The following is a 25,809-nucleotide window of genomic DNA, read 5'->3' as shown; positions in this document are numbered from 1 at the left end:
ACAATGAACTGAGAAATTATTTAGCGCAATTTAAATGGGTCATAGTAGTCACTATAATGCGTGCCTCGAGCCAATGGGAGCTATCGGGCCGCTATAAAAGCGGGTGGGGAAGAAATAGCAGCTGGTAGGAAGAGATCACCAAAGACCCGATGCGTGTCCTGAGCCGCTTCTCGACGTGCAGAGATCCTCCTGACCCGCCTGAAATCAGGCTCCAGCTCCGGGCTGAGCCCTTCTTCAAATATTGGTGATCCCTTCGGCGGTCAGTGGCTGCAGTGGGAAGGACGGGGGTCTGCCCGGAGCCGGTGCTCGCTGTCGCTCGGCGCTGCCCATGGGAACCAGAATCGCCTGTTTAAGTCTAAAAAGGTGAAATTCAGCAGTGCCGTGAGTTGGGGGTTGCGTTGCTCGGGTCAGGGGTGAGCGGGATGCTCTTCCAAAAAGTGGGTCAGACCCAGGGTAGTGGCTGGGTTTGGTGAAACCCCATTTGGGCTTGCGGTTTTGGAGATGTGACGGTGTAAGCAGTGTGATCCTGGTCCCCTGCAGTGCCGAGCGGGTGCTGCTGCTGGGGTTTTGCAGCAGCTCTATAACAGGAATAGAAGGGGGGAAAACAAATGGAAATGGATTTTTAGTGGACTTTGATCGGCCTGTGAGAGGGATTATATCAGCCGGGCGCTTCGTGAGCTGACCCTGCTGGCTCTCTCAAATCCTCTCCTCCTGCGAGCCCGGCGCTTGGTCCCAGCCTTCCCACCGGCGCCGCTCGGCTTTATCCCTGTTACCATTCACAGCCCCGTGGGACCGATGCGCCAGGCTCCCTTGGTGAGCAGCTGAGACCCTCCAGCACAGCACTGACCGTGCCTGGGGTGAGAATATATCTGCTGGGGGGGAGAAGTGACACCGAGCTCACTGCCTGCCTTGCTGCCTGCCTTAAAATACCCCACGGAAGGGTTAAGTGCGGTTATTTGTAGCTCCACGGCACATTTACTCATGCGGCAATGAACGCCGCTGCCCTTGCTGCCAGTCCTTAGCAGTAAATCCCAACACCTCCAGACATCAGTTTCTCCAGTTTTTTAGTTTCATAGTATTTCATCTGTCTCTTTTTTGTGACTTTTCTGTCTTTTATCCAATTTTAAGTCACGTACAGTTGATTTATACCAAATCAGCTTTCAGCTTCCTTTTACCTGCTTGCAAATAAGCGAATGGGTGCAAGGACTTTCGGAGGTAATCGTGGCTGTGCTGGCCAGCTGCTCTTCGATCCAGAAAATAAAGAGCACACAGCCTGTTTCCTGTTAAATTTTGCTGGTTGCATTGATTTACATTGTTTGTCTCGTGTTTTATGGCTTCCAAACTGATGTTGCGTTAAGCTGGCTGGAGTTTAGGCAAGAAATCAAATGCAGGCACTGGCAGGCTTCCCCAAATGCATTCATGAGGGTTGATCGCATAGTCACATTTTCTTAGTCACTGGAGGAGAAATAGTGGAGCTGCCTCGCTTGTGTCCCGGCTGGTTTGTATCGATCCTGTGCTGGTAAAAGGCACTTGTCGGATAATTTTGGAAATTTAAATTGTGGGGTAAAATTCGGGTGGCGGAGAGGCTGCGTCCTCCAGCTCGGAGCATCGGTTTGGTGGCTGTGGGGCGTCTCCTGTCTTTATCTCAACCCACGAGTGTTGGGGATTTTTCATCTTATCTTCTCCCCTGTCCTGTTGAGGGGAGCGAGAGAGCGGCTGGGTGGGCACCTGGCAGCCAGCCACGGCCACCCCTCCAAAAACATGGACTGGGGCAGAAATTCTCATTTATATGTATATAGCATCATAGAATATCTCAAGTTGGAAGGGACCCATAAGAATCATTGAGTCCAACACCCTGGTCCTCGCAGGACTACCTAAAACTAAACCATATGGCGAACAGCATCGTCCAGATGCTCCTTGAACTCTGCCAGGTTTGGTGCCGTGACCACTTCCTTGAGGAGCCTGTTCCAGTGTATGAGTGTGCATTTTTTTTATATATATATTTTTATATATATATATATATATATAAAAAAATGCATTTTAGGCAAAGCAGGACGAGTTTCTCACGTCCCTGCGCAGGACGTGCCATTGGGACTCCGTGCAGATAAATGGGACCGTGTATTGCTGCTGCCGGTGGCTGCAGGTCGGCGCTTTGCCGGACACGTTGCAGATCTGGGTGCCCGATGGTTTGCTACCATCCTTGCTGGTTCTCAGCAAGTCTGTGCAATGACCTGTGGATGTGTCCACACAAAAACCCCCAACAAACCAACCCAACCCAACCCAACCCAACTGCTTTCCAGCCACCTCGGGTTAGCCCTGGCTGCAGAGCAAGGCAGGGACTTCTGCCCAAAGGAACCCAAAGTATTTGGAATCGAAAGCCCTGCTCTATGGGCGAAAGCTTCTTGCCGGCCACACGAGTGAAGAAAGGTTCTTACTGCAGTTTATAAGCACGTTGGCTGGGGAGTTCTGCTCTTTCTGCTCCGTTTCTGGCAGAGAAAGTCCCGTTTTTCCTTGGGAAAGCAAGAAATAGACTATTCCTATAGGATTGACTGCAGGAGAACGTCCAGAAGTGAATATTAGGGAAGACACCTACACAATTCAGCAGGTTCCTATGGCAATAGGTCCAACGGCATTTAGCATGAACTGTAAATGGTCTATTTATGCCTGTGTATTTGGAAATAATGGAGAAGCCGTGGGGGGTGTTGGACGAGGATGGGCCAAGCAAGTCCTGATTTTGCCATTTCCGTTCCCTCTGTCTCCATCACAGTCTGGAAAATTGGCGTGTTGATGGCTGCTCTCTTTTATTGATTTAAAGGTACTGTTGCAGGAAGATGGGTTCATTATTTACCTCCGTTGGTGCAGTTTTGGTTTTCTTAAGGAAAAAAAGAAGAGATCATTTCTTTTTGTGCCCCAGGTTCTTCACATAAAGGGACAGAGGTTCGGTAGATGATTTCCTTGGTGCATTTTATTCTTCTCTGTGCTGCTTTTTAAATTTAACATCTGTTTTATAGTTGAGGGGGATATGGTACGGTGGTTAGAGCTGGAGACGGGGAGAAAGGAGGTCTGGATTTTGTAGCTTGTCTACAATGAGTTTATAGTTTCACACAGGCCATTTTATGGTGGGTACAGATTTGAGATATCTTCACACCCTCAGGTTCTCATTGGGTCTCACCGTTCCCATCACCTCTCTACTGAAGGTGCCTCCTCTATTTTAGGGCTATTCCCCTCCCTGTAACGAGCCCAGCAGCGTCTCGGCGAGCTCAGAGAAAGCATTAAACGCCGCCTTCCCATTTCGAAAGGCCACCGTAAAAATAAATGATTGATGGAAACCAAACAAGAAGAGGGAGCTCTGCAGAAGGGTCCGCTTCTCCCGCCCCTATTTACCGTTCTGCCAGACTTTGGCCCGGGGGCTCAGGCTTCACCCGCTTCACAACGTGCCTCGCTCAAGACCTGAAGACATGACATTGGGAAGAAAAAATGGGTCTAAACCAAGGATTTTCAAGCAACATCCCAGGCTGAGCTGTTTAGTCGTTGCAAAGCGGGGGGGAATCCACTGCCAGGGCAGGGTGCTGGATCCAGCAAATGACCCTGTCCCCCAAAACAAGGGGATTTTATTTACTATTTTGTTAGGGCATTGCATTACCCTCCTCATCTCGCCCCGGGAAAGGTGCCAAACTCCAAGCGCTGAACCAACGCTTCCCGGTGATGAGCCTGAGAGCAGCGGGGCCACACGGCAGCCCCCGTGGAAGGAGAATTAGGATTTAGTTCAGTTTTCTTTAGCTCAAAAATCAAGCTCAACCGTAAAGGAGGCAGGGGATGATGAAAATACTGCAAGCTGGGAAAAAGAAACCATGGTGGGGACAGGATTTAAATTCTGCCTTGTCTCATCTTCAACAGTGTGAATTTTAAAATCACTTGTAAGAACCTCAAAGAAAAGGGCTGCACCGTGTGTGATTTCATTAGCAGCGTTAATCATGGTCCTTCAGACCTTTATGTAATTTTAAAATCGTTTACACTTCTATAGCTCCTTGCAAGCTGGCCAGCTAACGAAGGGACGAGGGACGGACCCACTGCGCACTCGTCGTACAGTCACTGCTTTCAAAACGCCCGCGCCTTGTGCGCAGCAGAGATGCCAACGTCTTTAGGCGACGGGATATTTTTGTTTTCAGAACTGCCGCGGTTGCAAGAGCCAAGTCCTGCAAGACCAGCCACGCCGGCCGTCCTGTGCCAGAGTAACTCATCGCATGCACCGTAGCCAACTGCCCGGGCACGGCGTGTGCGGCCGAGGCAATTTCACTGATGTCTCACTGCCACCATCGCAACCAGAGGGTTTGAAATCCTTTGATCCGATGCAAGCAAAGCTCCGCGTCTTTGGCAGTGGTTTTTTTTTTTAGTTTTCTTTTTTTTTTAGATGCTGGCGTTTGTGAGCTGCTCTTTCACCTCCTTGCGCTGTTTTCCAGACACAGATGAGATCATTTCTCGTATCACTGGCATTACAAATAAGCTAATGGATATTTAGCTCATTAACTGGCCGACACACGTGCTACTGCTTTACAAACTCAGGCCTTAATCCTGCAAACCACTGGGCATTTTCAGCCATTTAAACTTCACGGGACAAGTTCCGCAAGAAATAGCTTATCCCTCTTCTGTTGAGGGCTGGCATGCTGCCGGCGGTGCTTTCCCAGCAGACGCCCACGCATGTGATGGATAAACGTGCTGAGGACGGGCTGCGCGGGTGCAACGGGGCTCTGAGCAGCATTGATCCTCGCTGGCGGATGAAAGCCCGGCGTGTCCCTCCCCGGCCAGCCATGCGGGGCAGCTCAGCAAAAGCAGCCTTTGGCCGTGAGGGCATTGCATGTTACCCGAAGCAAACTCCTCCCGCAGCATGGTAGCGGTCACATGAGACTTTATAAGCGCTGCAGCTTAGCCAGTCTCTGCAATATTGGGTTGGGGTTTTTTTTAAATTTTTTTTTTTTTAGGGGAACCTAAAGGAGGGGAAGGAATTAGGCAATGGCTTGTTCTCGGTTGTTCCCGTGCCGGTGAGCGCTCTGCCTGCACACGTCCGTCGTGCCACATAGGCAGCTGTCCGCAAGCCAAGAACACGGGAAGATGCCTATAAATGTAAAAGAGGAGAGTGTTCACTCCTTCTCTCTGACTGGAAAAACAGCTACTTCTATATTTATTGGATGGCTAGGACTGCCTACCGGCTGGAAAAACCCAAGGACTGTACACCTCCAGAGGTTCCTACAGCTGGGGAAAAAATCTCCCCATGAAATAAATACATCTGATGCCTAAAACGCCTTGCCTGCGAGAACAGGGATGAGGACTGCACGGAGATGTTCCTAGCCCCGTAATTATTTCTCCAGGCGTGTGGAAAGATCAATTCTCAGCTGTCACATTTAGAAAGCAGCAGACACCAGATCAGACAGAGACGGGGGAATATGGAGCTATTTATCACAAAGAGCTGCTTTATGGGGTCGGAGCAGAAACCGCCTCGTTCCTCTCTGAGCCGCAAGCGGGTTAAGGCCGGGTTGCAGCTACTTAAAGAAAAGTCCATGTTCTCCTGACTTTGATAACCTCAGTTTAAATCCTCCTGAACCAGTGCTTGCAGCAGGAAAGCCAGCCCAGCTTGGCGATGGAGCGTGGCCCTGCCGGGCTTAGGGAAATAAGGGCTCAAAGTTGGGGCTGGAGCTGGCGGGGACGTGGGTTTCTTGGGGCTGCATCACCCGGGTAGCGTGAGCCGGGGGGGGTCTGGCTCAGCAGCCGTGCCCAGACCCCCGGCCCGGACCTCCAGCGGCGGTGTGAGCCAGTACAAAGCGTGTTTGAAGTGTAACCAGATCCGATGTGTCGCGCTTTGCCCTCCAGCGGGATGCCAGGCAGCGGGGAGCAGGCAGAGGTTTTATATTTTCAGGTCAATATCTTTCCCGGCAGGTAGGTGCAGCCGCAACGTGGGATGGGTGAGAGCGGGTTTGAAGAGCAGGGTGAGCCCGTGCGCTGCGAGACCCGGCGGGATCGCTGGCTGTGAGCCTAGGGCAGAGCCGGAGGTACGGGAGCGATGCTTTCAGGTTATGCGCGAGGATGGCGCTGTGCGTGCAGGTTAGGTGGATCTCTGTGCCGGCAGCTGAGGCTTTTTGTAGGCAAACACCAAGAATGGCACTTTTCAGCTCCCGCAGTGATTGCCAGGGCTTGGTGTTGCTAGCTTTGGCTGTGAAATACAAATCATGTGGCTGCTGAAAATGCCCAGCGGGGCCCCAGCCCCTTGGTGCATGCACCGCATCTGCTCCGGCATCCCCTGGGCCGAACTTCGCACCGCCGAGGGCACACTTTACACTGCTAACATGATCGATACGCGAGGCAGCCGGGCCAGGAAAATAATATCGGTAGCAGAGAAAAGCAATAAAAATGAGCGTGCCTCTGGGAAACACAGAGAGAGACATTAGCATCCTTCCAAGTTAAACAGCGTCCTTGCCGGGCTCGCAGCTGACAGGTTTGCTCTGCTCGCAAGACAGACTGCGTTAAGTGCGAGGCATGATTCTGGATCCAGAAACATCTATTCAGCAGAAACATCTTATTCTCCTGCTGTGAGGGGATGCAGAGGAATGTCATCAGCTTAATGTCTTGTGGGGCCTGTTTTCCCTAAACTCAGAGGCTCATGAACACAGTCCTTGGATGATCTCCTCCTCCGGGGATCATAAGTCTTCCCTGAACATCCAGGCTGGGTTTTTTTGGCTCAGTCTGCACTCACAGACACCGCTGGGATCCATCGGCAGTGCTGGGTACCAGCTCCCCATCCTGCCGTGATGTGCAGGCAGGAGCCGGGTATTCCCGTCTCCTGCCCGTGCTTCTGGGGTCTGGAATAACCCTCAGCCCAAGATAAATTTAGGGCACCTCAGAGGCCAGGGGATGTGGAGAGGGATGCTGCCCCATGGTCCTGCCCTGGCCGAGGCACGCGCCGAGGGCTTGCAGCCTGTGCTGGTTTAAGTGACGGCGGTTTACTTCGTCAGAAAGGTAAGTCCATCCTTTTTCCCCTACTCAGAGGGCAGTTTGTTTGTATTCATAAAGGCAGAGATAACAGGGTTGGCTTAAGCACGTCTTTGACACAGAGCCAACTAAGCACTTAAGCGGGGTTGCTTGCAGGGGGAAGGATGCCCAGCCGTGCTCCGGGCTGCGAGACAGCAAAGGCACACGCGGGACTTGGGGTTTCTGAATTCCTTCTACCGAAAGGCCAAATGAATTTCCCAGATGCACAGGACAGGCTGAAATCCGGCTGAATTTCTTTGTGCTTTATCGTATTGGTACCCTCCACCAAATTCCTCTGTTCCCTCAGTTCTTCTGTAACAGATCTATCTATCTATAACCTATAACGGAGGTAACAGGGAGATTTTTTTTTTTTTTGAGGCAGAAGCGACAGCTGAACCTCTCACTCCCCTGGCTTTCAAAAACCGCCCTTAGTGAGCGTGGGGATGAAAGCCATGAGCACCGACCTTCCTCCATCTGCCTCTCAGCGAAGGAGAGATCCTCCCCGTGCAAGACAGCCAGCAAAAAGTCGGGTTGAGCAATCATGGCTGAGGCATTCGAGGAAAAAAGAATAATATTTAATAGTTCTGGCAAGAACGTGCCTAAGCCAGCAAGCGCAGCTCTCCTTGCTCTGCGCAGGGGAACGAGCTGGGCAGAGTCAGAGGGAAATTCTTTACATTCTTAGGATTGGGAAGGTGGAATTAAGGTAAAATACTCCTGGATGAGGGCCAGGATATCTGGACTAGCAAGTTTTCTCTTGCTTTTAAACATCACACTTGAATTGTATTCAGGACTACTTCTGGAGTGGAGTTAGTGTCAGGAAAAGCATTGCATTGGAAGTCCAGGGAGGGGAAAAAAAAAAACCCAAACCAAGACCCATTTTTGTCTCTGAACGTGCCAGACCTCCAGCTAGCAGAGGTCAGGGCAGCGTGCTGGGGACTTTGCTCGCTCACACGCTGGCCCAACAACTCGTATGATGTGGCAGGAAAGCTGTCGCTCACCGGGCAGGCCTTGGTACAGAGTAAGGCAGCACAATCTGTCGCTGCTGCTGGGTCTGTGACAGTCCGCAGCGCCTGAGGCTGTGCAGGATGGCTCCTGGCTCCTCCGCACGCCCTGGACCCCTGACGTGCCCCGAACCCAACGCGCGGAGGGAGCTACCAGGCTCGGTCCCTCCAGGCGATGTTGTATGGTGGCTCTCTGCCATAGCAGCGATTTGGAGAAAAAGTTTAATTATGTTGTGGCTCATATTCAGAAATGAAAAAAAAAAAAAAGTTTAATGTAGGGTCCTAAACAGTACCAGCTTTCGGGACTCGGGGCTGCTCTTCCCCCCTCCTCCTCCCACCGGCAGCCCCAGACGCGCCGTGGGGCACCGCTAGAACTTAAAGCCTGGGAACAACCATAAGCTGTGCCAGTGCCGAGGGAAAACCGGGCACGAAGCAGGCACAGCCACCAGGACCCACTTCTGGGCTCTGTGTCTCTTGGAGCTCAGCAAACCCCGGGCTGTGGCCCCGCAGCACCAGCCCCGCTCCCCCCAGAGCTGCGGCTTTGGTCCCGGGCTCATCCTTCATCCCGTGCGTGCGGCTGAGCCCCTGGCGAGGAGGAATTATTTCCCAGCTTTAAGGAACAAACCAGGAACAAGCCAACAAGAAACAGCCAATGCGACTGTCAAATACTGAACAAGGAGATGCTATTGCTTCTGGTAGCGTTTATCCACCAGCAACAGCAACCTCACGGCCGAGAGTTAAGTTCCGTTAAGTTCCGTCTGTACCGTGATGCAATAGCTGATGGGTTATTTGATCTGTAGCTTTCAGACAAGCGCTGATTAAAGAAGGGCCCAGCGTGGGGCACCCGCTACGTACAGTAGCTCCGTCTGCTTCACACAGCAGGGTCGTGCTTTTCCCCTTTCCCTTGGAGAACAGCGTTTTTCCCCCCCTGGAGGCACTGTTTGATTGCCACAGATTGGAAGCCTTTAAAAGGGAAGATCTGTGTGAGTCACAGTTAAAGCCATAAAAGAAAAGCCAATAAAGCGATCTGAAAAGTGCTGTTTAATGGATCGAGGCAAACTTACTGGAAACTGGATACAGACTGTTTCATCTTTGCATCGTTAGTTCAAATCCAGCTGCATTCAGAAGCAAATGGCAGTTATTCCCTGTCAATAGCTGTCAGAGAAAAGAAATTTGAAAGGAATTTTACCACCTGAGAGGAGTTGCTGGTTTCTCTCTGCTCCCAGCAGCTGCCTGAGCATGTCTGAAAAAAAAAGGATGTTAGGTACTCTTAAAACTCGGTCCTTACAGAGCAGAGCCTCTCCCGGCATGAAAATGCTTGTCCTGCATGTAGATACCTGCTCACGTGGCCGCCTCCGCTTCATTTTCTTAACAAATAAAACACGCGTGAGCCACACCACCTTCGCCCTACTCGATAGCAATGCTTCTCCGTCGCCTCGGAGAAGCAAGAGGCAGAACAAGCGCTCATCCGTATCGGCTCTCCGGGCAGTACCGGCAGCGAGCGTCAGCTCATCGGGATCGATGGAAACCACGTCCTGACAGGCTTGTAAAAGTTGTATGATAGGTGCTTCGCAAGGGCCATCAGAAATGAGGTAATGGGCTGTGATTAATTCTTGCATCCTGACGGTATCGCTGTCAGCTCAGGCACCGTCGCTCCGCATCTCGTGAGGCTGGGATGACGGCAAAGCCCAGCTGGTTATCTCCCCAGCCACGCAGGATTTGTACCGTCTCTCTGGGAGACAGGACATTGAGTCAGACCTGATTTTAGGGCTTTGGGCATTAAAAGGGGACGTTCTCCCACACGGTGGTTCCTGTTCTTTCTATACCAAGGTCTCGCTGCTGGTGCTGTCTCCCAGCCCCGGTGGCCCCAGCCAGCCGAGCCCGATGGCACCGAATCAGCGGTGGCTCTCGTTAGCTGCCAGCCCCCGTGCTGCAGCAGTGACGGCAGAGGGGATGCCCCAGCTGCAGGAGGGTTTGGGAGGCAGAGGGCACAAACATCTGTCGGGAAGGAGCATCACAGCTCAGCGCAGAGGCGGCTTTTCCCAGACTGGATTTTGGGCTGGCATCACGTTAAATCCCTTTAGCTGATTTTTTTTCTCCCATTTGGCAAGAAAAACTACTGTAGGGAATGTCCCATGGGATCGTTCCTTTCGATATGACTCTGCAGCAGCACTGACACTTCCCTGCGGCGTTTGTCTGCATTTGGTGATGGCAGCTGGGCCAGAGCTCCTGTACGTACAGAAAAAATACGTGTTCAGTTTGATTCAGTCTTTATGTACCACTGTGTTAACAAGTCAAATTCAACCTATTTTCCTGCTCTTTTGGGATAAAAGCCGTCTTACTGCTTAGACTACTGAGAAGGAAGCAGTTAGGATGGCCTAAGGCCAGTCTTTGTTAGAGGTGGCTTAACCTGTAGATCTGAGTCTCCTTGTGGATTAAGCGTGTTGTAGCTATACCTCCAGGGGCAAAGTGCTGGTACAGACCATCCTCGGTCCTTGCCTGGCTGCTTCACCCAGCTGTGGGTCAGAGGAGCCATGAGATGTGCCGGCAGCCGGTTCGGGCTTGAGCTTGTGCTTCAGCCTGATGCTATTCCAGATGTTTCCACAGTTGCACACATGGTAGGCACATGGCTTGTGCTTCCCCGCTGCCGCAAAACAGGTGTGTAACACCAGAGGACACCTGAGCTCTGAGCCAGGCAGTGCTCCCTTCTGTCCTGCGCAGCCAGAGCCTCCCATCTGTTAAAATGTTTAACTGTAGCTTTTCTCAATTTATGGGGCGGTTGCAGCGCTGCATTTGAAACCCGTTTGCCCAGGACAATGGGACTGTTTGTTTCGGTTGGTTTCACTTGCAAGACCAACCTCTGAAACCGAAGCCCAGCGGGCAGCATTTGGTAAAGAATTTTCTTGTTAAAATATTCTTATCACTCCAGCCTTTACCCTTCTTCTTGAGCAATGGTGGTAGGGCTGTGTGGAGCGAGCTGTGACAAAATCCAGCTGCTCCCAGACATCAACATCTGTCTGGCACAGCTGTCCAGACGTTGGTGCACATGGGCTCATCCAGACACTCACGTGGCGGCGGCGCCGCCCGCTCCAGCTGTGCGCTCCAGATGTTTCCCGCCAGGCCCGCCGCGCCAGCAGGGGTTAAAGGCCCCGGCCCCGCCCCCGCAGCTGTCAATCTTCAACGCCGGCCCAACCGCGTCCCGCGACACATCGAGGCCCGCGACCAATCAGGGCGTGGTTGTGATTTCCATGGCAGCCGCAGCCGCGCGGCTGAGGGGAGGCGGTGGTGGCGCAGCCGGTCCCGGTCCCGGTCCCGCTCCCGGTCCCTGCCCACTGCGATGGTGCCTGAGGGGAGCCGCGGCGGCGGAGGGACAGCAGTGCTGCTGCTGCTGCTGCTGCTGCGCGGCTCCAGCCCGGCCCTGGAAGCGGCCGCCGCGGCGCGGGGGCGGTGGCAGCGCAGGTGAGGACCCGCTGCCCGCCAAGCACCTGAGGCGGGAGGCGCGGCGGGGCGGGCCCCGGGCGCGGCCGTTCGCCCCATCACCGCCCGCGCAGCCTCGACGGCGGCCGCCGTGCTCCGCCCTGCCCCGCCTGGCGCTGGGGCGGCTCTGGTGCTGCCGGAGCCGTTGCCTTTGTCGGTCGGGCTGAGGGGCGGCCGCGGCCTGAGGCGGCGGCTGGGAGCGGGTCGGCGCTGCGGCCGTGCGGTGTCCGCGCCCCTCGGGCGCCGCTGCCGGCCGGGGGGAACCGGGCCGGGCTGTACCGTGCTGGCCGGGGCACTCGGCTGTGTGGGCATCGCCGCGGGGTCCCGTAGCTGCAGCCGGGAGCGCCCGAGGATGCGCGACGGGGCCGGCTCGTTGCTTCCCGCCGGTGCCGTGGCGGGGTGCGAGGCGGATCCGAGCCGGGTAAATGGGAAAGTTTCCGTACGGGCGGGCTAACTTGCTGAAGGAGCTCCCAGCGCTTCTGATGTCTTTGTTCAGCAGCTGAAATGTGCCGGGGGTGGGGGGGCTGGCCGCGGGTGCTACGCTGCTGTAGAGACCCGCGGTCGAGTAGGGGAGGCAGGCAGAAATAGTTTTATAGCGCTGCATTTATGTTTGCAAGCACAACGTATACTAGTCAGGGTATGTGTTAAACGTTTTAGCAGTAGACCTCATGTGTCTCTTAACTGGAGGTGATTTTGCGGGTGGTATTGCTGGAAGAAGCCATTTGCATGTGTTACTGTGAGCGTGTTGTGCAAATTTTTGTACGTCTATATCTTTTTTTATATGATTAAGCAGTTCGATTCTTTGAATTACCTTATTGTATAATGGAGTGCTGAAATCCCTCTTAGGAGGCACAGTACACAAAAGTGCGCAGAACAGTAGCTCATCAGCTATTAGTATGTTACTGACTTGTTTTTCTTTCTCTCTTTTTGGTTTTTTTTTTTTTAACATAAATTTAAAGAGCTAGAAGCCTATGTGTGTTGCCACAAAATTCGTTTTGTTGAATTGTTCTCCAGCAGTAACTGCAGTACTTAACAAATACTGTGTGCTCTTGCATAACTGGGAGCACATTGGTAACTGTTTTTTGACTATTCAGTATGCAAATCCAGATAATTTGCTGTATGTATTATATATGTACGTAGAGCAGAATGTAAAGTTCTCTACTGTCATTTGAGGCAGAACATTGTAATTAACTGTACTTTAAACTCACTTTAGAGGTCTTAAATGTTGAAAAACCCAGAAGTATTGAATTTTGAGTGCTTTGGTAACCTTATTAGCTGTTTTGGATCTGGGATGTTTTTTCTCTTGCTTGTTAAGAAAGCTTGAAAGTGTTGGTAGATGCTGAGGAAGGCCGAATGCTTCTGAATTTCTCTTTACAGACACACACAAACATATATATATTCATGTGTGTATCTATGTATCTGTCTAGTGGAGGATTATGAAGAAAGCTGGGGTTTTTTTCTGTGGGGGTTAACTGGTAAAAGGAAAGGGTACAGCTTGTTTCGTCTTTTACCTATTGATTATATGAGGGAAATACATAAATATGAGCACATCTTTTTAACATCTTTTTTTACTCCTTGTAATGTGATTGTACTAGAAATTGTGAGATTATTGCATAGTTGTATGTAGTCTTCCCCAATGTGGAAACTTCGGATTCAGCAGCGGTCTATGGCTATGAAGATTAATTTGGCCTTTACAATTTTTCAGAGTGTTAGATTTAAAAATAAAAGTGTAGGTTCAAGGGAATGCAAACGTGTGAACAACATTCCTATAGTTCCTACAGTGTGAACTATAAAGGAATGCTGTTCACACGTCTGCATTCCCTTATACTAATTTTATCCAACTTGGTCCTATCATTCTACTTGTCAGACTGCTCTGCATGAAGACAGGTCTAGTTGGCTGTCTTTCATCCCAGATGCTTTCCACCAGGTAACTTACTGCTTATTTCTTTGTGCAAGTGATTAAAAATAGCTCATTCTATTTTATCTTCCTTTTTTACTGTATAACTAAGGGGGGAAGAAATCCAGAGAAAACAGCTACAGGACTTGAGAGCCATGATGACTTAAAAAGCTAAAGATGGACGTGGTACTCAAGGCTTCTTGATTTTTATTTCTGGCTTTGTTGAGTATTTCGCTTGGGATCTGCTTGCTTGTGCTGTACTTTGACATTCTTCTCTCAGATTCTGTTACGTGACTGGTAGGAATACATGATATCCGGTCTTTGGGGAAATCATTAAGGTGACTGTGCAGATGCTGCTTTGAAGGCATAAAAATGCTTCCTGAATACTTAAATGATTTTTGGAGCAAACTTCTAAATGAGCCTACCATGGTTTGGATAGCTTCTTGAAGTGGTATACTGTGAATATTTCAGTCATGTTCCCTGGTGTTGTGCTATACCATTATCATGTAACTGTCGGCTTTCCTGTGCAATCTTCTTTGTGGTGAACACGAATGACTAGAAAGAAACCAGTTTATTGAAGGAAAGGTTTTATGGAATTCCTTTCTTTAACTTTCATTTAGGAATGGTGAAAGACTATGTATGCCTTGTATGCAAGGGCTTCTTATTTGGACTATTTGGTAAACTTAATCTAGAACTTATTCTAAGACATATATTGTCTCTGGTTTTCTCAATGTGTATTGTTTTGAAGATGATTCTTGAGAATTTTCAGTATCTGCTGCCTTTCCAGTATTTATTTTTACCAAGGAAAAGTGAAGGTGCAAGAAGAGGTAAGGAAGATGCTGACATGGTTGACACTTTCTTCTTTAAGTCCTACCAGTATTTTACTTTCTCCTCCTACAGTCAGGAGCAGAGAGGAGAGTGACAGTGGAGAACAACAGTTTAGGATTTTTTTTTCCATTCGGCTTAGCTAACTTGCTGCTGTAAAATAAATTTCCTCTGCAGATTTATACCACAAGCTTTGGGTGTAGTAATCAGACTGTGGTTGTGCATCTAAAAGCATCTCTGAACTGTGAGAATTTTCTCTGTTTCTGGAGTCTGTATTTTGGAGTCTACTTCATAAAGCCTTAGTGAGGGAGAAGGGGGTCATTGCCCCAGAGACTAAGGGATTGAGTAGAACTCCTAAGTAGGAAAAGAAAATCATAGGAACATGGTAGGAGGACATGAGGGTAAACTGTAAAAAGACCATGAAGGGAAAGACAACTTTCCAATAGCATGAACTCTAGCATTCTTCCCCTCACCTCTATCTTGCCCCTGCTTTTCAGCACAGGGGGAGGGCACAGTGATTTGAGAGGGATGCCTATGAAGTCTGAAGGCCTGTTGACACAGAGCTGAGCATGATCTTTCCTCCCAGCAAAGTTCTCCAGAAGCTTTGAGGTCAAACACTATGATGAACACTTGGGCAGATGCAGGAACAAGATATGCTCCACAAAAATCTAAGCAGGACTACTATACTTGCTCTTCCTGGAAGGAGATCCGGTTATTAGAATCTGAGCCAGAAGTTCAAGAGATGGAAGCAGAGGACAAGCTAATCTTTGAAAAATGCTTTATATACGTATATGGGGATGTGTGTGTTTCTTTTTGTTTTGAGATGAGTAATGCCAGTGTTTGTCCTGTCAATTTAGCCTTGGAAAAAGCTGCTGGGTTGAACAGGAGAAGGGAGGTAGTCATCGCTCTTTCCAGCCTCCAAAGTGAAAGTCTGAGCTCTAGAGCTTATGAGGATTGTTTATTACTGGGTGGTAATGGATCATCTTTTTTCCCCTGGCTTTAAACAACGGCAAAACCCAAACTGTTCTAACATAAAATACAAATGAATGACTTGCCTGGACTCAGCTAAAAATCTTCAACATTTTTTGGATGAACTTGAGGAAGAAGGTCTTGACCTGCTGCATGTAGGGGGAGGGAAGGAGGGAGAGAGAATTAGTGTGTGCAGAAGGAGGAAACAAAGCGGTCATTTTTGCTTTGCTAACATCATCTTGTGGCTGACTCATAGGCCTGACTTTTCTGGGAATAAAATTCGGTTACTACACTTCTGCTTAGCTACACTTTCTTGTACTGAAACTTGTAGATCCTAACTCTGGCTTCCTTTTTTTTTTTTTTTGTTACACTTAAATTTTTCTAGGAATTTGTTTTAGTCTGTCATTTGAAACTATTGCTGCTAAAGGCCTTCTCTACCATTGTAGTCATCTTCAACTTAGGACTGTGTTGTGTGTGTGAGGGGGTTGTGTTTGTTTTGCGTGGGGTTTTTTGTTTTGTTTTGGGATATTTTTATGAAGAGTTGTATGTGTTTTTAGGTGGAGTGGCACTTTGCTCTTCTCAGGCAAAAATGCCACAATTTTTCAAAGCTCTACTTAAATGCTGACGAGGGGTTGCCGATTGCCTTGTTGTGATTTTTAAATGCTGTCAATTTAGTTACTGTTAACAGCAGAACATTAATGGACTTGCAATAATCCTTCAGGTTGACAGATGTGATCCAGAGCCCTTACTCATGGCGAGGAGGGAGAAGGTGGGGTTTATTTGCAAGCTGCTGGAAGGGCAGTAACTGCCATACGTCATACTTGTCCTAAAGAGCTTTCTATGTAACTTCAGGCGCAGAAGGGAGTTTGCTGGCATGTAGAATAGATCAATTTGCTGAGAGGTGCTGTTTCTGTCTGCTCCTCTGTTGGTTTCCTGATATACAAAGCCCTGGTCTTGTCACAGTTCATGGCAGTTGCATGCTCTAGGTATTGCTTCCAGGCAAGAAAACAGCACAGAAGGTTGTAGGACAGTTTAATACTAGCTCCTTATGGTCTTTCAGCCTTTGGCATCTTTGAACTTATGAAAAAAGTTACTGCATCAAATGAAAGTATTTGTGGGTGATTGGTGTGGGGCGCTTTGGTCGTGTGGATGGGTTTTTGCTTTTGTGAGTGGTCAATACTTAGAGCAATTTAGGAAACCTGCTCACAGACTGCAACGCATGTTTGCATTCACAGCTGGAATTGTGCTGAGAGTGAGTCATCCTTCTGCCTTACCCAACTCGTGAATTGAGGATTTCGGCCTTCGGTCAACAGGCTTTCCTCTGATGCTGCTTGTTCTGAAAGCTGGTGCTGGTGTGTGTGTGTTTTGGGTTTGTTTTTTTTTTTAAAGTGCTATCCTAATATAAATGATCAAAGGAAAACAGTTGATGCACATGGTCTTGATAGGTAGCTGATCACTAGAGGAAAACATAACTTTTGCATCTGGGGACCTTTAGTGTCTTCCAGGAGTAGTTTTTAGTTTGGAAGATGAAGATTTTTGTGGAGGTGGGGTTTTTGTTGTTTTTAGTTTTTGTTTGGGTGGGTTTTTTGAGGAAATTAGTTTTATGGAGTGTACTCAAACTGAATAATGTTAGGGATTGTATGAAGTGTAAATATTTGCACGTCTTGTGTGCTCTGTAGCAAAATACTGTTTCTGTTAACTCCTCTCTCAAATAAGTACTGACTTTTAACTAAATCTTTACTGTATCTAAAGCATTTAAAAAGGTTCTGTGTACTATTTGCTAGTTTTAAGCAGAACAGTGTTCCTTCCCTAGTTGAAAGTTAGATGTTCATGCGGAATCTCTTCAGGAGAGAGACTTTCTGCCTTTTGGTGCTATGGAAGTATTTACTGAATGATTTTTTTGAGCATTACTCAGCTGACCTCCACTTAGATCTCTGGGATTTTATTCCTTTTAATGTCCAGATATTTTAGGTATGGTTAAAGCCAGCTCTTCAGCAAGGAGAGGTATGTAAATAGAATGAATCTTGTTACAGAGAATGAACTGATTATAACAGAGTGGTGTTCTGGTAAGAGTTATGATTCTTAAGTTATGATTCCAATTTAATTTTGGAAACAAAAACTATTAAGCTGAACTTTGAATGTAGTATTGTGGCAACTGTTGATTGGAATAAGCTTTGTCAGCGTGAAGGGGGCGAGACATTGTCTCACAGCTTGGTGACTGGGTCTCTTGGATGCACTGCAAAAAAAAAAATACTGCTGTGATGGATGCTTGCATGAGGAATTCCCTTACTCCCTTCTTCTGCCCCTGCGCTGTTACGTTCTGTCCTCTGTCTGCTGCTGTCTGGTGCAGTGCAAGGCACTTGCCTGCTAAGAGGTGCAGCAGAGCCTGCCAGGCAGCCTGGCAGTTTGTGAAGGCCAGCAGTCTGACGAGGGACAGGTCCAGAGAGTCTTGCTCGGATGGTGACTTGAGAATTTCTGAGTTGGTGACTGGATTTGCGTGGAGGAAAAGGTTAAGCGGATAATGTTTTGTAGAGGGGCTAGAGAGTCGGCATAAGCGTGTTCTTCATTTAGGGGTGTGTTGTGCGTTGCTGACAGAGATGGAAAAGCTTTGAGGAAGCCAGTCATTTAAAATGTTGGCGGTACCTCACTACTTGGAGTTCCTTACAATTAAAAGCATCTGTGATTCATACTGTTCAGCAAGTTATTTCAGCTCTGAAAAGCAAGCTCTTATTTAAAATTTCAATTAGAGTACTTATTTCATTTGAATTTTGAGAGGAAGAGTCAGTTTTCAGCCTGCCTTATCTGAAAATCCAAAGCTGTTGAATTACAGAAGACAGGTAAACCAATTGTTTATACATTAACTGTTACGAATGGAAAAAATAAAGTATGGGTTGGCATGAACAGATCAAGTCATCCAGGCAGCAAAGTAGCAAATTTATCTAAGCCAGTGTTCAATATAACTCACTGATATTCACTGTAGGTCATGGCATATTCTTTGTCCTTCTTGTAAGTGTGTACATTGGAATTCAGCAGAGTTTTAAATCTTTTGTTTCTGTCTAAAAGTTTTGTTCAGACTCACATGCATGTCCAGAAAATCATCTAATAGATAGTCTTTGTTTTTCTTCTCATCTGTGCAAATGAAAGTTACTTTTAATTAACGCAATTTTAAGAATCTTAAATAAAATAAAGGAAGATTATACTATGACATAAGTTAATTTTTTACAGTATTTCTATTCAGTGCTATAAATATGAAATTACTATAACCATAAACTTAATTAATTGTGGGCTGCCACAATTAATGTAAAATATTAAAAATATAAAGCATAGTTGTCTTACTGTTATTGTCAGTTGACTTTTGATCTGCTACATGGGTTCTTGCCATAAACCTTTCTGTATAGTAACCATATATTCAAATTCTTAACTCCAAAGTGTTACGTTTTATCTTGGAAGGGGAAGAGTCTTTCTGTCATACCAGCAAAAATGCAGACTTATCTAGATGAAGTAGAAGAGACTAAAAGAAAGAGCAAGCTTACCAGCACTGCTTAAAAAGAATCCAAACCTTATTTGAAGGTAGAATGCAGTATATACTTTATTCTGGCAATGATTTATTACATGTCTTAAAATTATACAGTGCTTTAATGCTTTTCCCTGGGGTGCTGATTGAGAAAAAGATCTATTTTTTTTCTTCTGAATTTACTCAATTTTTTAGCATTTCAGCTAACACTTCTCTGGAGTTCAAAACACTGCATAAGATGTGGGGGGAGGGTTGGCTGGCCAAATTTTAGGTAAAGAAACCAATAAAGAAGTTAGGATGAAATAATTAGGGGGTTTTTGTATATCCTGCTTTGTATTATTTGGATTCTGAGATAAAAGAAATCAACCCATGCTGACTTAAAAAATTTCATCTAATTGTTGTTCTTATTTAACTCAAGACTCATCTTAGTTTTAAGCTTAGTCCACTCTAATCCTGCATTGTGTTTGTAGCTTTTAATGACTATACGCTTCTTTAATCAAAGCTTCCCTTGAATTAAAAATTGAAGTTTCCCTTACTTGCTGCAAACTGTTTTTCTTCACTGCTTAAAGGCCTTGATCAAAAATTGGACGCTGTCGGTATGCAACTGTGAAACGTCTTTTACTATCATCTTGTATCCTAAGAAGGAAACAGAACACTTCAAGCAAAACAGGAGATACTGTAGTGATTTGAAAATGTGACAATGAGCAGGATACTGCTTCCGTCTATTCAGCAAGCTAGAGTTATTCCAATACTTAAATTATTTGGTGATTTCTAACATGATTTGTGTGGGGTGTCTTGTTCACTTGTTTTATCTAGGCGATCCTGGCTCAGAGGGGTCATTTTTGGTCGTCTTTTGTTGTAAAACCTCAAGTAGAGTGGTTTCTTAATAATTACTTTTTTTTAATGTGTCTCATATAAATGACGTCTTTGCTTGACTGTAAAGTTTAACAGTAGTTATCCAGTGGTAGAATTCTTCCAAATACGTTTTTAAAACGTACCCGAGAAATTCTATGTAAGTAGTAATTGTAGTCATGAATATGTTTCGTGACTTCTAGGAGTAAACAAAAAGGCTTTTTATTATGGGATGATGGTGTTTAGACTTTGTATTTACTGGTCTTAATGCAACACCAGGAGATAATAGTTGTATTGAATGCTGTCAGGTATTTCTGTTGTTGATTTATTGTAGTAGTTCTTAACAAAGTTCTAAATATTTTTTATTTTTTTTCCCCTTTGCCAGACCTTAATTTATTTTGGATTAGGATTCCCATGGCATGTGAACTAGAAGATAATTTGAAATAGAAGGTCTCATTATTTTGAAGTGACAATCTTTATCAAAATGGTTGGAAAACTCAAACAGAACTTGCTGTTGGCATGTCTGGTGATCAGTTCGGTGACAGTATTTTATTTGGGCCAACACGCTATGGAGTGTCACCATCGAATAGAAGAACGCAGCCAGCCTGTGAGGATGGAAAGTGTGAGAAGCACAGTAAGAACTGCTTCCGATGTAAATGCAAACAAAACCTTTGCTTACAACAAAGACATGCCTTTAATATTTATTGGAGGAGTACCTCGAAGTGGCACTACCTTAATGCGTGCCATGCTTGATGCCCATCCGGATATTCGATGTGGAGAAGAGACAAGGGTAATCCCGCGAATTCTGGCAGTTAAGCAGATGTGGGCTAGATCAAGCAAAGAGAAGATCCGACTGGATGAAGCTGGAGTCACAGATGAGGTTCTGGACTCAGCCATGCAAGCATTCTTACTGGAAATCATTGTGAAACATGGAGAGCCTGCTCCATATTTGTGTAACAAAGATCCTTTTGCTTTAAAATCCTTAACTTATCTCGCTAGAATTTTCCCCAATGCCAAATTTCTTCTAATGGTACGGGATGGTCGTGCATCTGTGCATTCCATGATATCTAGAAAAGTCACTATAGCTGGGTTTGACCTTAACAGCTACAGGGATTGTTTGACCAAGTGGAATCGTGCTATAGAAACTATGTATAACCAGTGTATGGAGGTTGGTTTTGAAAGGTGTATGCTGGTACATTACGAACAACTTGTATTGCATCCTGAAAGATGGATGAGAACTCTCTTAAAGTTTCTCCGCATACCATGGAACCAAGCAGTGCTGCACCATGAAGAAATGATTGGAAAAGCAGGGGGTGTTTCTCTTTCAAAGTGAGTATGAGCATTCCTCCTTTACCTTGTATTGTTCTAACAGGTAAAATAGTACTTTTTGCATATAAAAGACTAGTCATAACTTGATTTCAGTTTTTAAGTAGCTAATGATGTCTCGAACGTGATTTATGATGCAGACTGTTAGTTAAAAATCATTCTTGCTTTCCAGACAATTTGCAATCTCAGATTGCTCCTGCTAACATATGCATATGGAACATGTGAACTAACTTTTAATTAATGGTCAGTCTAACTTGAATTGGGATGTCTAGTATCAGCCTTCCTTCCAACATAGTTTTGCTTTCCCCTGTACCCCAAAATAAAGCTGGACTGTTTTATTTAGACTGGTGTTATTCATCCTAGCAAGATCACTTGTTTGATTTCAGGCGCTTCAGTATTGTTGTCAATGCAAGAATGGCCTTCGAGTTATACTTGCCAAGAACATACTCTTCCAGGAAACTTGAGAAACTGTTCCAACAAAATAGAAAGCAGAATTGGCATGCTTTTCTGTTGGCATGTGTTCCTAAAAGGACAAGCATTTTGAATAAAATTAACCTTGTTGTAAGCAAATCTCTCGGTATTCTGTTATGCCATCTGTGCGCCTGACTTAGCTACTTTCAAAAACCAAAATCCAGCTCTGCTTAGAAAAATCTAGGTAGGTGTTGTGGGGAAGGGGAAAAGCTAGTTAATTCTCCAGTTACACTACTCTTTTTGGTTTCTTGGACACTATTTACAGTGGAGCTTCTGAGATATGGAAGCTGGCTAGTCTTTATTGTGGGGAAAGGTGTAAATGTTTGAATCTCTCCCTTTTTTTTTCCTGACAGATACATCAACCAGATTGTCTTGTTTGAGTTTCTAAACAATTGATTAAAAAGCCTTACTCCAGCAGCAAGGCATGCCCAGTTAAATTCCTTGGCTTCTGTTTTTGAATATTCACTACTGGCCAAGTCCTTCTGAGTAACAGAGGCACCTTGCATAGCAAGAAATGTGGGCTGGATAGAGACATGTCAAACTGTTGAATACGGAGTGATTTTTTTTTTTTTTTTAAACTACAGTTTTGAGAAATAAAGAATGAGAGATTTTGTTTACTTAATGCCTAGGGGAGTGACTGTGTGGATTTTCTGATATATTGTAGGGGAATATGATTTAAAGCAAATCATAGAACTATTAGTCAGTGGCTACAAAGAGAACTTAAAACTCAGATAATGGTTATATATTTACAGTCTGGAGGTTTTGCATCCCCATTCCCACTGAGGAAACATAGTCACCACCACTGTGTTCACAAAGCTATCGAGAAGGCATCTCAACCCTTTTTTAATGCCTTATTGTTCCTTAGCAGATCGAAGCCTTCTGATAATGTTAACCTGAAGCAGTGTACTGTTGTACGTCTCTGCAAGCTGTATCTGAACTTCTATTTGGTTACCTCTATCGTGTTACTGCTTTGCAGTGGCAGCTGAGGGGGGCGTAAATGTACTTTTACTGATATAAATAGGTGATTGTCAATTTCTGTTAAGTGTCCTGTAAAAATAACTATGCATAATGCTATTTCTAGTAAAATATCACTACTTTACAGCTTCCAGATTAGCGTTTTTAAAAATTAATGGACCTCTATACAATAGAACTCACTAGCCTTACTGAATTCATACAGTTTCAAGTAGTATTTCTTGCTAAATCTGGTGGAATGGGATGTGAGGAATTGAGAATACTTGCTCATGTGTCAAAAAAAAAAAAAGAAAATGGATTGTTAAAAGTAAGATGTGGCTTCATGATTATTTTTTAATCAAACTTTAGAATTTAAGACAAAAGAGTATGGAAGTATTCTTGTGACCCTCAATTCAATCTGTTCATGGAATGTTTTATGCTTTTATTATCTCTCTTGCGATGATATGTGAAAGTAATTTATTATTTCAGAAGGCTTTGGCAATAGTGGAAAAGAATGGTTTATTAGTGTTATGTCTGTGGTGTTTATCTAATCAAATACCCTTGAAATATATGGCGAGATTTGTTTTTCAGTTGCAAGAGACCTTTATAATTTGATAATGACTTCAGTGAGTCAGTCTTTTCGAGGGCTGCAGAAAAAACAGTGAATACAAAATTCTCTAACTTGGATGTCTGTTGTGCATTTATATGACACTAATTGAAATTGTGTGTGGGGAGCTCAAGATTCCCCAGTTTTATTTCCTTGTACCAGTTAAAACCTCACGCTTTCGGCATCCCCAGCTCCTCACTGCCCTCTCATGTGCAGCTGAGTGCTGTGGATGGGGATGGCTGCCTGTCTAGGGGGTGCTTGCCCAGAGCAGGGGGTAACTGCCCGCAAAAATGACTCTTGGGAAAGACGCTTGCTGGGTAGTTTGAGAACTTTAGTCTGCCACAAACAGCTTATCAAATTTTGACAGCTGAATAAAATATACCTTGCATTAGACTTAGTTTTCTTTCTGTCCAGTTGCATTTGGCTTGTTCTCAGCTGCAGCAAAATTCTTTATGGCGTCAAGTGTGCGTGGCTGTTATGTTCTGTGTCAGGTTTGAACCACCATTGTTCTCTTACGACTTAGAATTTCTCTTCAGGCTTTAGGAGAGTGCTCTCTTCTTCATGGAGTGAATACTGTCATCTTTCAGCTGAAACAACAGAGTCTGGGAGCAGTGGACCTCCATATTCTGATGAGCAGCTTTCTCCCACCTGACTATCCAAAGGGACGATGCTGAAGCTCACTTCAGAGAATCTAAGGAAATTCAAAGCACTGCTGTCTATTACAACTCTGTCTTCTCACAGAGCTTTAATTTACCACATGCTTGGTACCAAGTGCTTTGGGCTGTTTCATAATAGTATATTAAAATCAGAACGCTCAAATTATATTACAGTTTTTACTGGCAGGAGGAGGCTATCACAAGTACCAAATCATCTGTATTGAAATGTGATGTTCACTTAAAAGATACCACCACATAGGCCTAGCCTCTGTAGCACAGCAGGGAGAGTATGAAGATCTAGATAAAATTAGTTCCCTAGTTGTCTGCAAAGTATTAGGTAGGGTAGAAAACCTCTGAAGTCAAAGAATGAACAATGATTATAATCTGCAAAGGCTGTGATACTGTGTAAAGATAAGAAAATGAGCAGAGAAACCTGCCTCAGTCATCTTCCACTTACCTTTAAGACTTTCAGACAGGCTCAGTATCCACTTCAGAGGCATGATGCCTGCTCAAGTCAGGTCTGACATAAGATGTCTGCAGGTGTTTTAACTGTTGGAGGGTTTTTGAAAAGAAATCTGGCAAGAGTTTGTTGTCTTGAAATACTTTAAAAAACTTTCAGAAAGAGATTGCAGTATCACTAAAAGGTCTTTATAATGATGTTATTATCTGGTAACAGAAAGTGAATGTTTAAGAATATTTTTAAACTCATCTGAAATCAAAATCAATTCTGCCAAATGAAATCTGTCAGATGAATGAAGCTCTAGGTCAGTGTGTTTTATTTTCAGTTGTATATAGAGTTAAATTGTGCGTGCAGGCTGTTTCTCTTCCAGAGATGAGCTAGCTACCCAGTGGCTTGCAGAATTCTTCAGGCAGTGAGCTGACTCGATTTTTCTCTAATTCCAGACTCAGAAACTCTTATGCAATAGTCTGTTAATAGCAATATTAGGTACTAGACAGTCTGTATTTAAGATTCTGACTTCGTCTGTTCCCCTGGCCACTTGATTTGAGGAAGCCGTTGGCTGCCTTACTCTCTTCTCCTGCGTTTGCTTAGTAATCCCTGCTTTTTCTGTTGCTCATGCAGCCCTAGCCTCACTGTTGTTCTATTTTACTTACCATTTTTGCCCCTTATTTTGGTTTTTAGCCAGCTGCAAGGAGAAACACAGCAAGGGTTTTAAAGATGTGCACTGCAGCATTTGTAGTAGCGGGAAACCTTCTGTGGTTTGAAGTAATTGCCAGCGTGGCTGTTCAAGGAATGTATTATGGCTGGACTACGTGCTATAACTAGTATTGTTAATGTAGTGCTGGCATTTGCCTCCTAACTAAAACCAGCTGTGGTGACCACCGATGTAAAGAAATGTCAACCCTTTAATAGCAATTTTTATTAGGCTTATTATGAAAATAGCTGTCTAGGCAAAATTACATCAGAATATACTATTCTTAATACACACCTTCCATTTGATTCTAGTACAGATGTAGAAGTATTTGGGGTTAGTCCTGTGTTCCATGCCACCAGCTGCTTTTAAAGCTGAAACTGTTCCTGCGGTTTTGCAGTGGAGCCTGGAAGCACTGACCAGGGAGCGTTTGCCATATGCATACATAATCAAATTTGCCGAGACTTGGTATGTGTCCCTGTTTAGCTTTGTTTGGCTTTTGAGGTGGTTTTTTCCTCCCAGCCCCTCTCTGTCTTCCCCCGTACTTCTCAGATATTCTTTGGTCTGAAAAATCTTTCCCACAAATCGTGTTTTACTTTTCTTCCCACCTTAACTCAAAGGACAGAAAAGGATTTAAACAGAATCGGTGCCTAGGAACAGGTAAGTGTAGTTCCCTGCTTATCTCTTGCCAGGTATTAATCACCAGGAAATGTTTCATGCTGAGCTTATTGTTACTAAAGACTAAAATGACAGTGGGGCAAAATGTGCACATTTTAAATGAATGCCTTGTCCTGAAGTAAAAGCACATATGTGTACTAATTTAGGTCCTAATTGATATATAGCACCCATTGTTTGGGGTTCCAGTAAACTATTAGTCAAACCCGTTACCTGGTTCTCACAGTATCACCCTTATTTTAAATGGTTGAATCGATCTATAGTTTTGGTGAAGGGATTTTGGGCTTGGCTGGCTCTGAGGGGCAGAGGACCATAAGTCTTAGACTTTTCAAACATCTAGTGATGAATTCTTCTGGAGGGTCCCACCCACCATGCTTCTACAGACTCCTGACTCTGCCTTGCCACTTTGTTCTTCTG

General features: G+C 45.6%; 1 protein-coding gene across 7 annotated transcripts in view; it reads left to right on the top strand.

Annotated features, from left to right (window-relative positions):
* Nucleotides 1-53: 53 nt before the first annotated feature.
* TPST1 (tyrosylprotein sulfotransferase 1) overlaps nucleotides 54-25,809 on the top strand; it is a 42,967-nt gene continuing 17,211 nt past the window's right edge. The window contains exons 1-3 of one of the 7 annotated variants that reach the window (XM_054847634.1): nucleotides 11,378-11,480; nucleotides 18,640-18,759; nucleotides 19,941-20,884. In XM_054847634.1, the coding sequence (XP_054703609.1) occupies nucleotides 20,040-20,884 (845 nt within the window). In that variant the 5' untranslated portion in view covers nucleotides 11,378-11,480; nucleotides 18,640-18,759; nucleotides 19,941-20,039. Of the gene's footprint in view, nucleotides 364-11,377; nucleotides 11,481-11,554; nucleotides 11,920-15,389; nucleotides 18,027-18,639; nucleotides 18,760-19,940; nucleotides 20,885-25,809 lie in introns of those variants that run through there. The other 6 variants (XM_054847640.1, XM_054847638.1, XM_054847632.1 and 3 more) reach the window with 6 other exon arrangements.

Source organism: Grus americana, chromosome 19, assembly GCF_028858705.1.
Source record: "Grus americana isolate bGruAme1 chromosome 19, bGruAme1.mat, whole genome shotgun sequence".
Taxonomy (NCBI): domain Eukaryota; kingdom Metazoa; phylum Chordata; class Aves; order Gruiformes; family Gruidae; genus Grus; species Grus americana.
Note: the sequence above shows the minus strand (reverse complement) of the source record. Positions and strands in the feature narration are given on the sequence as shown.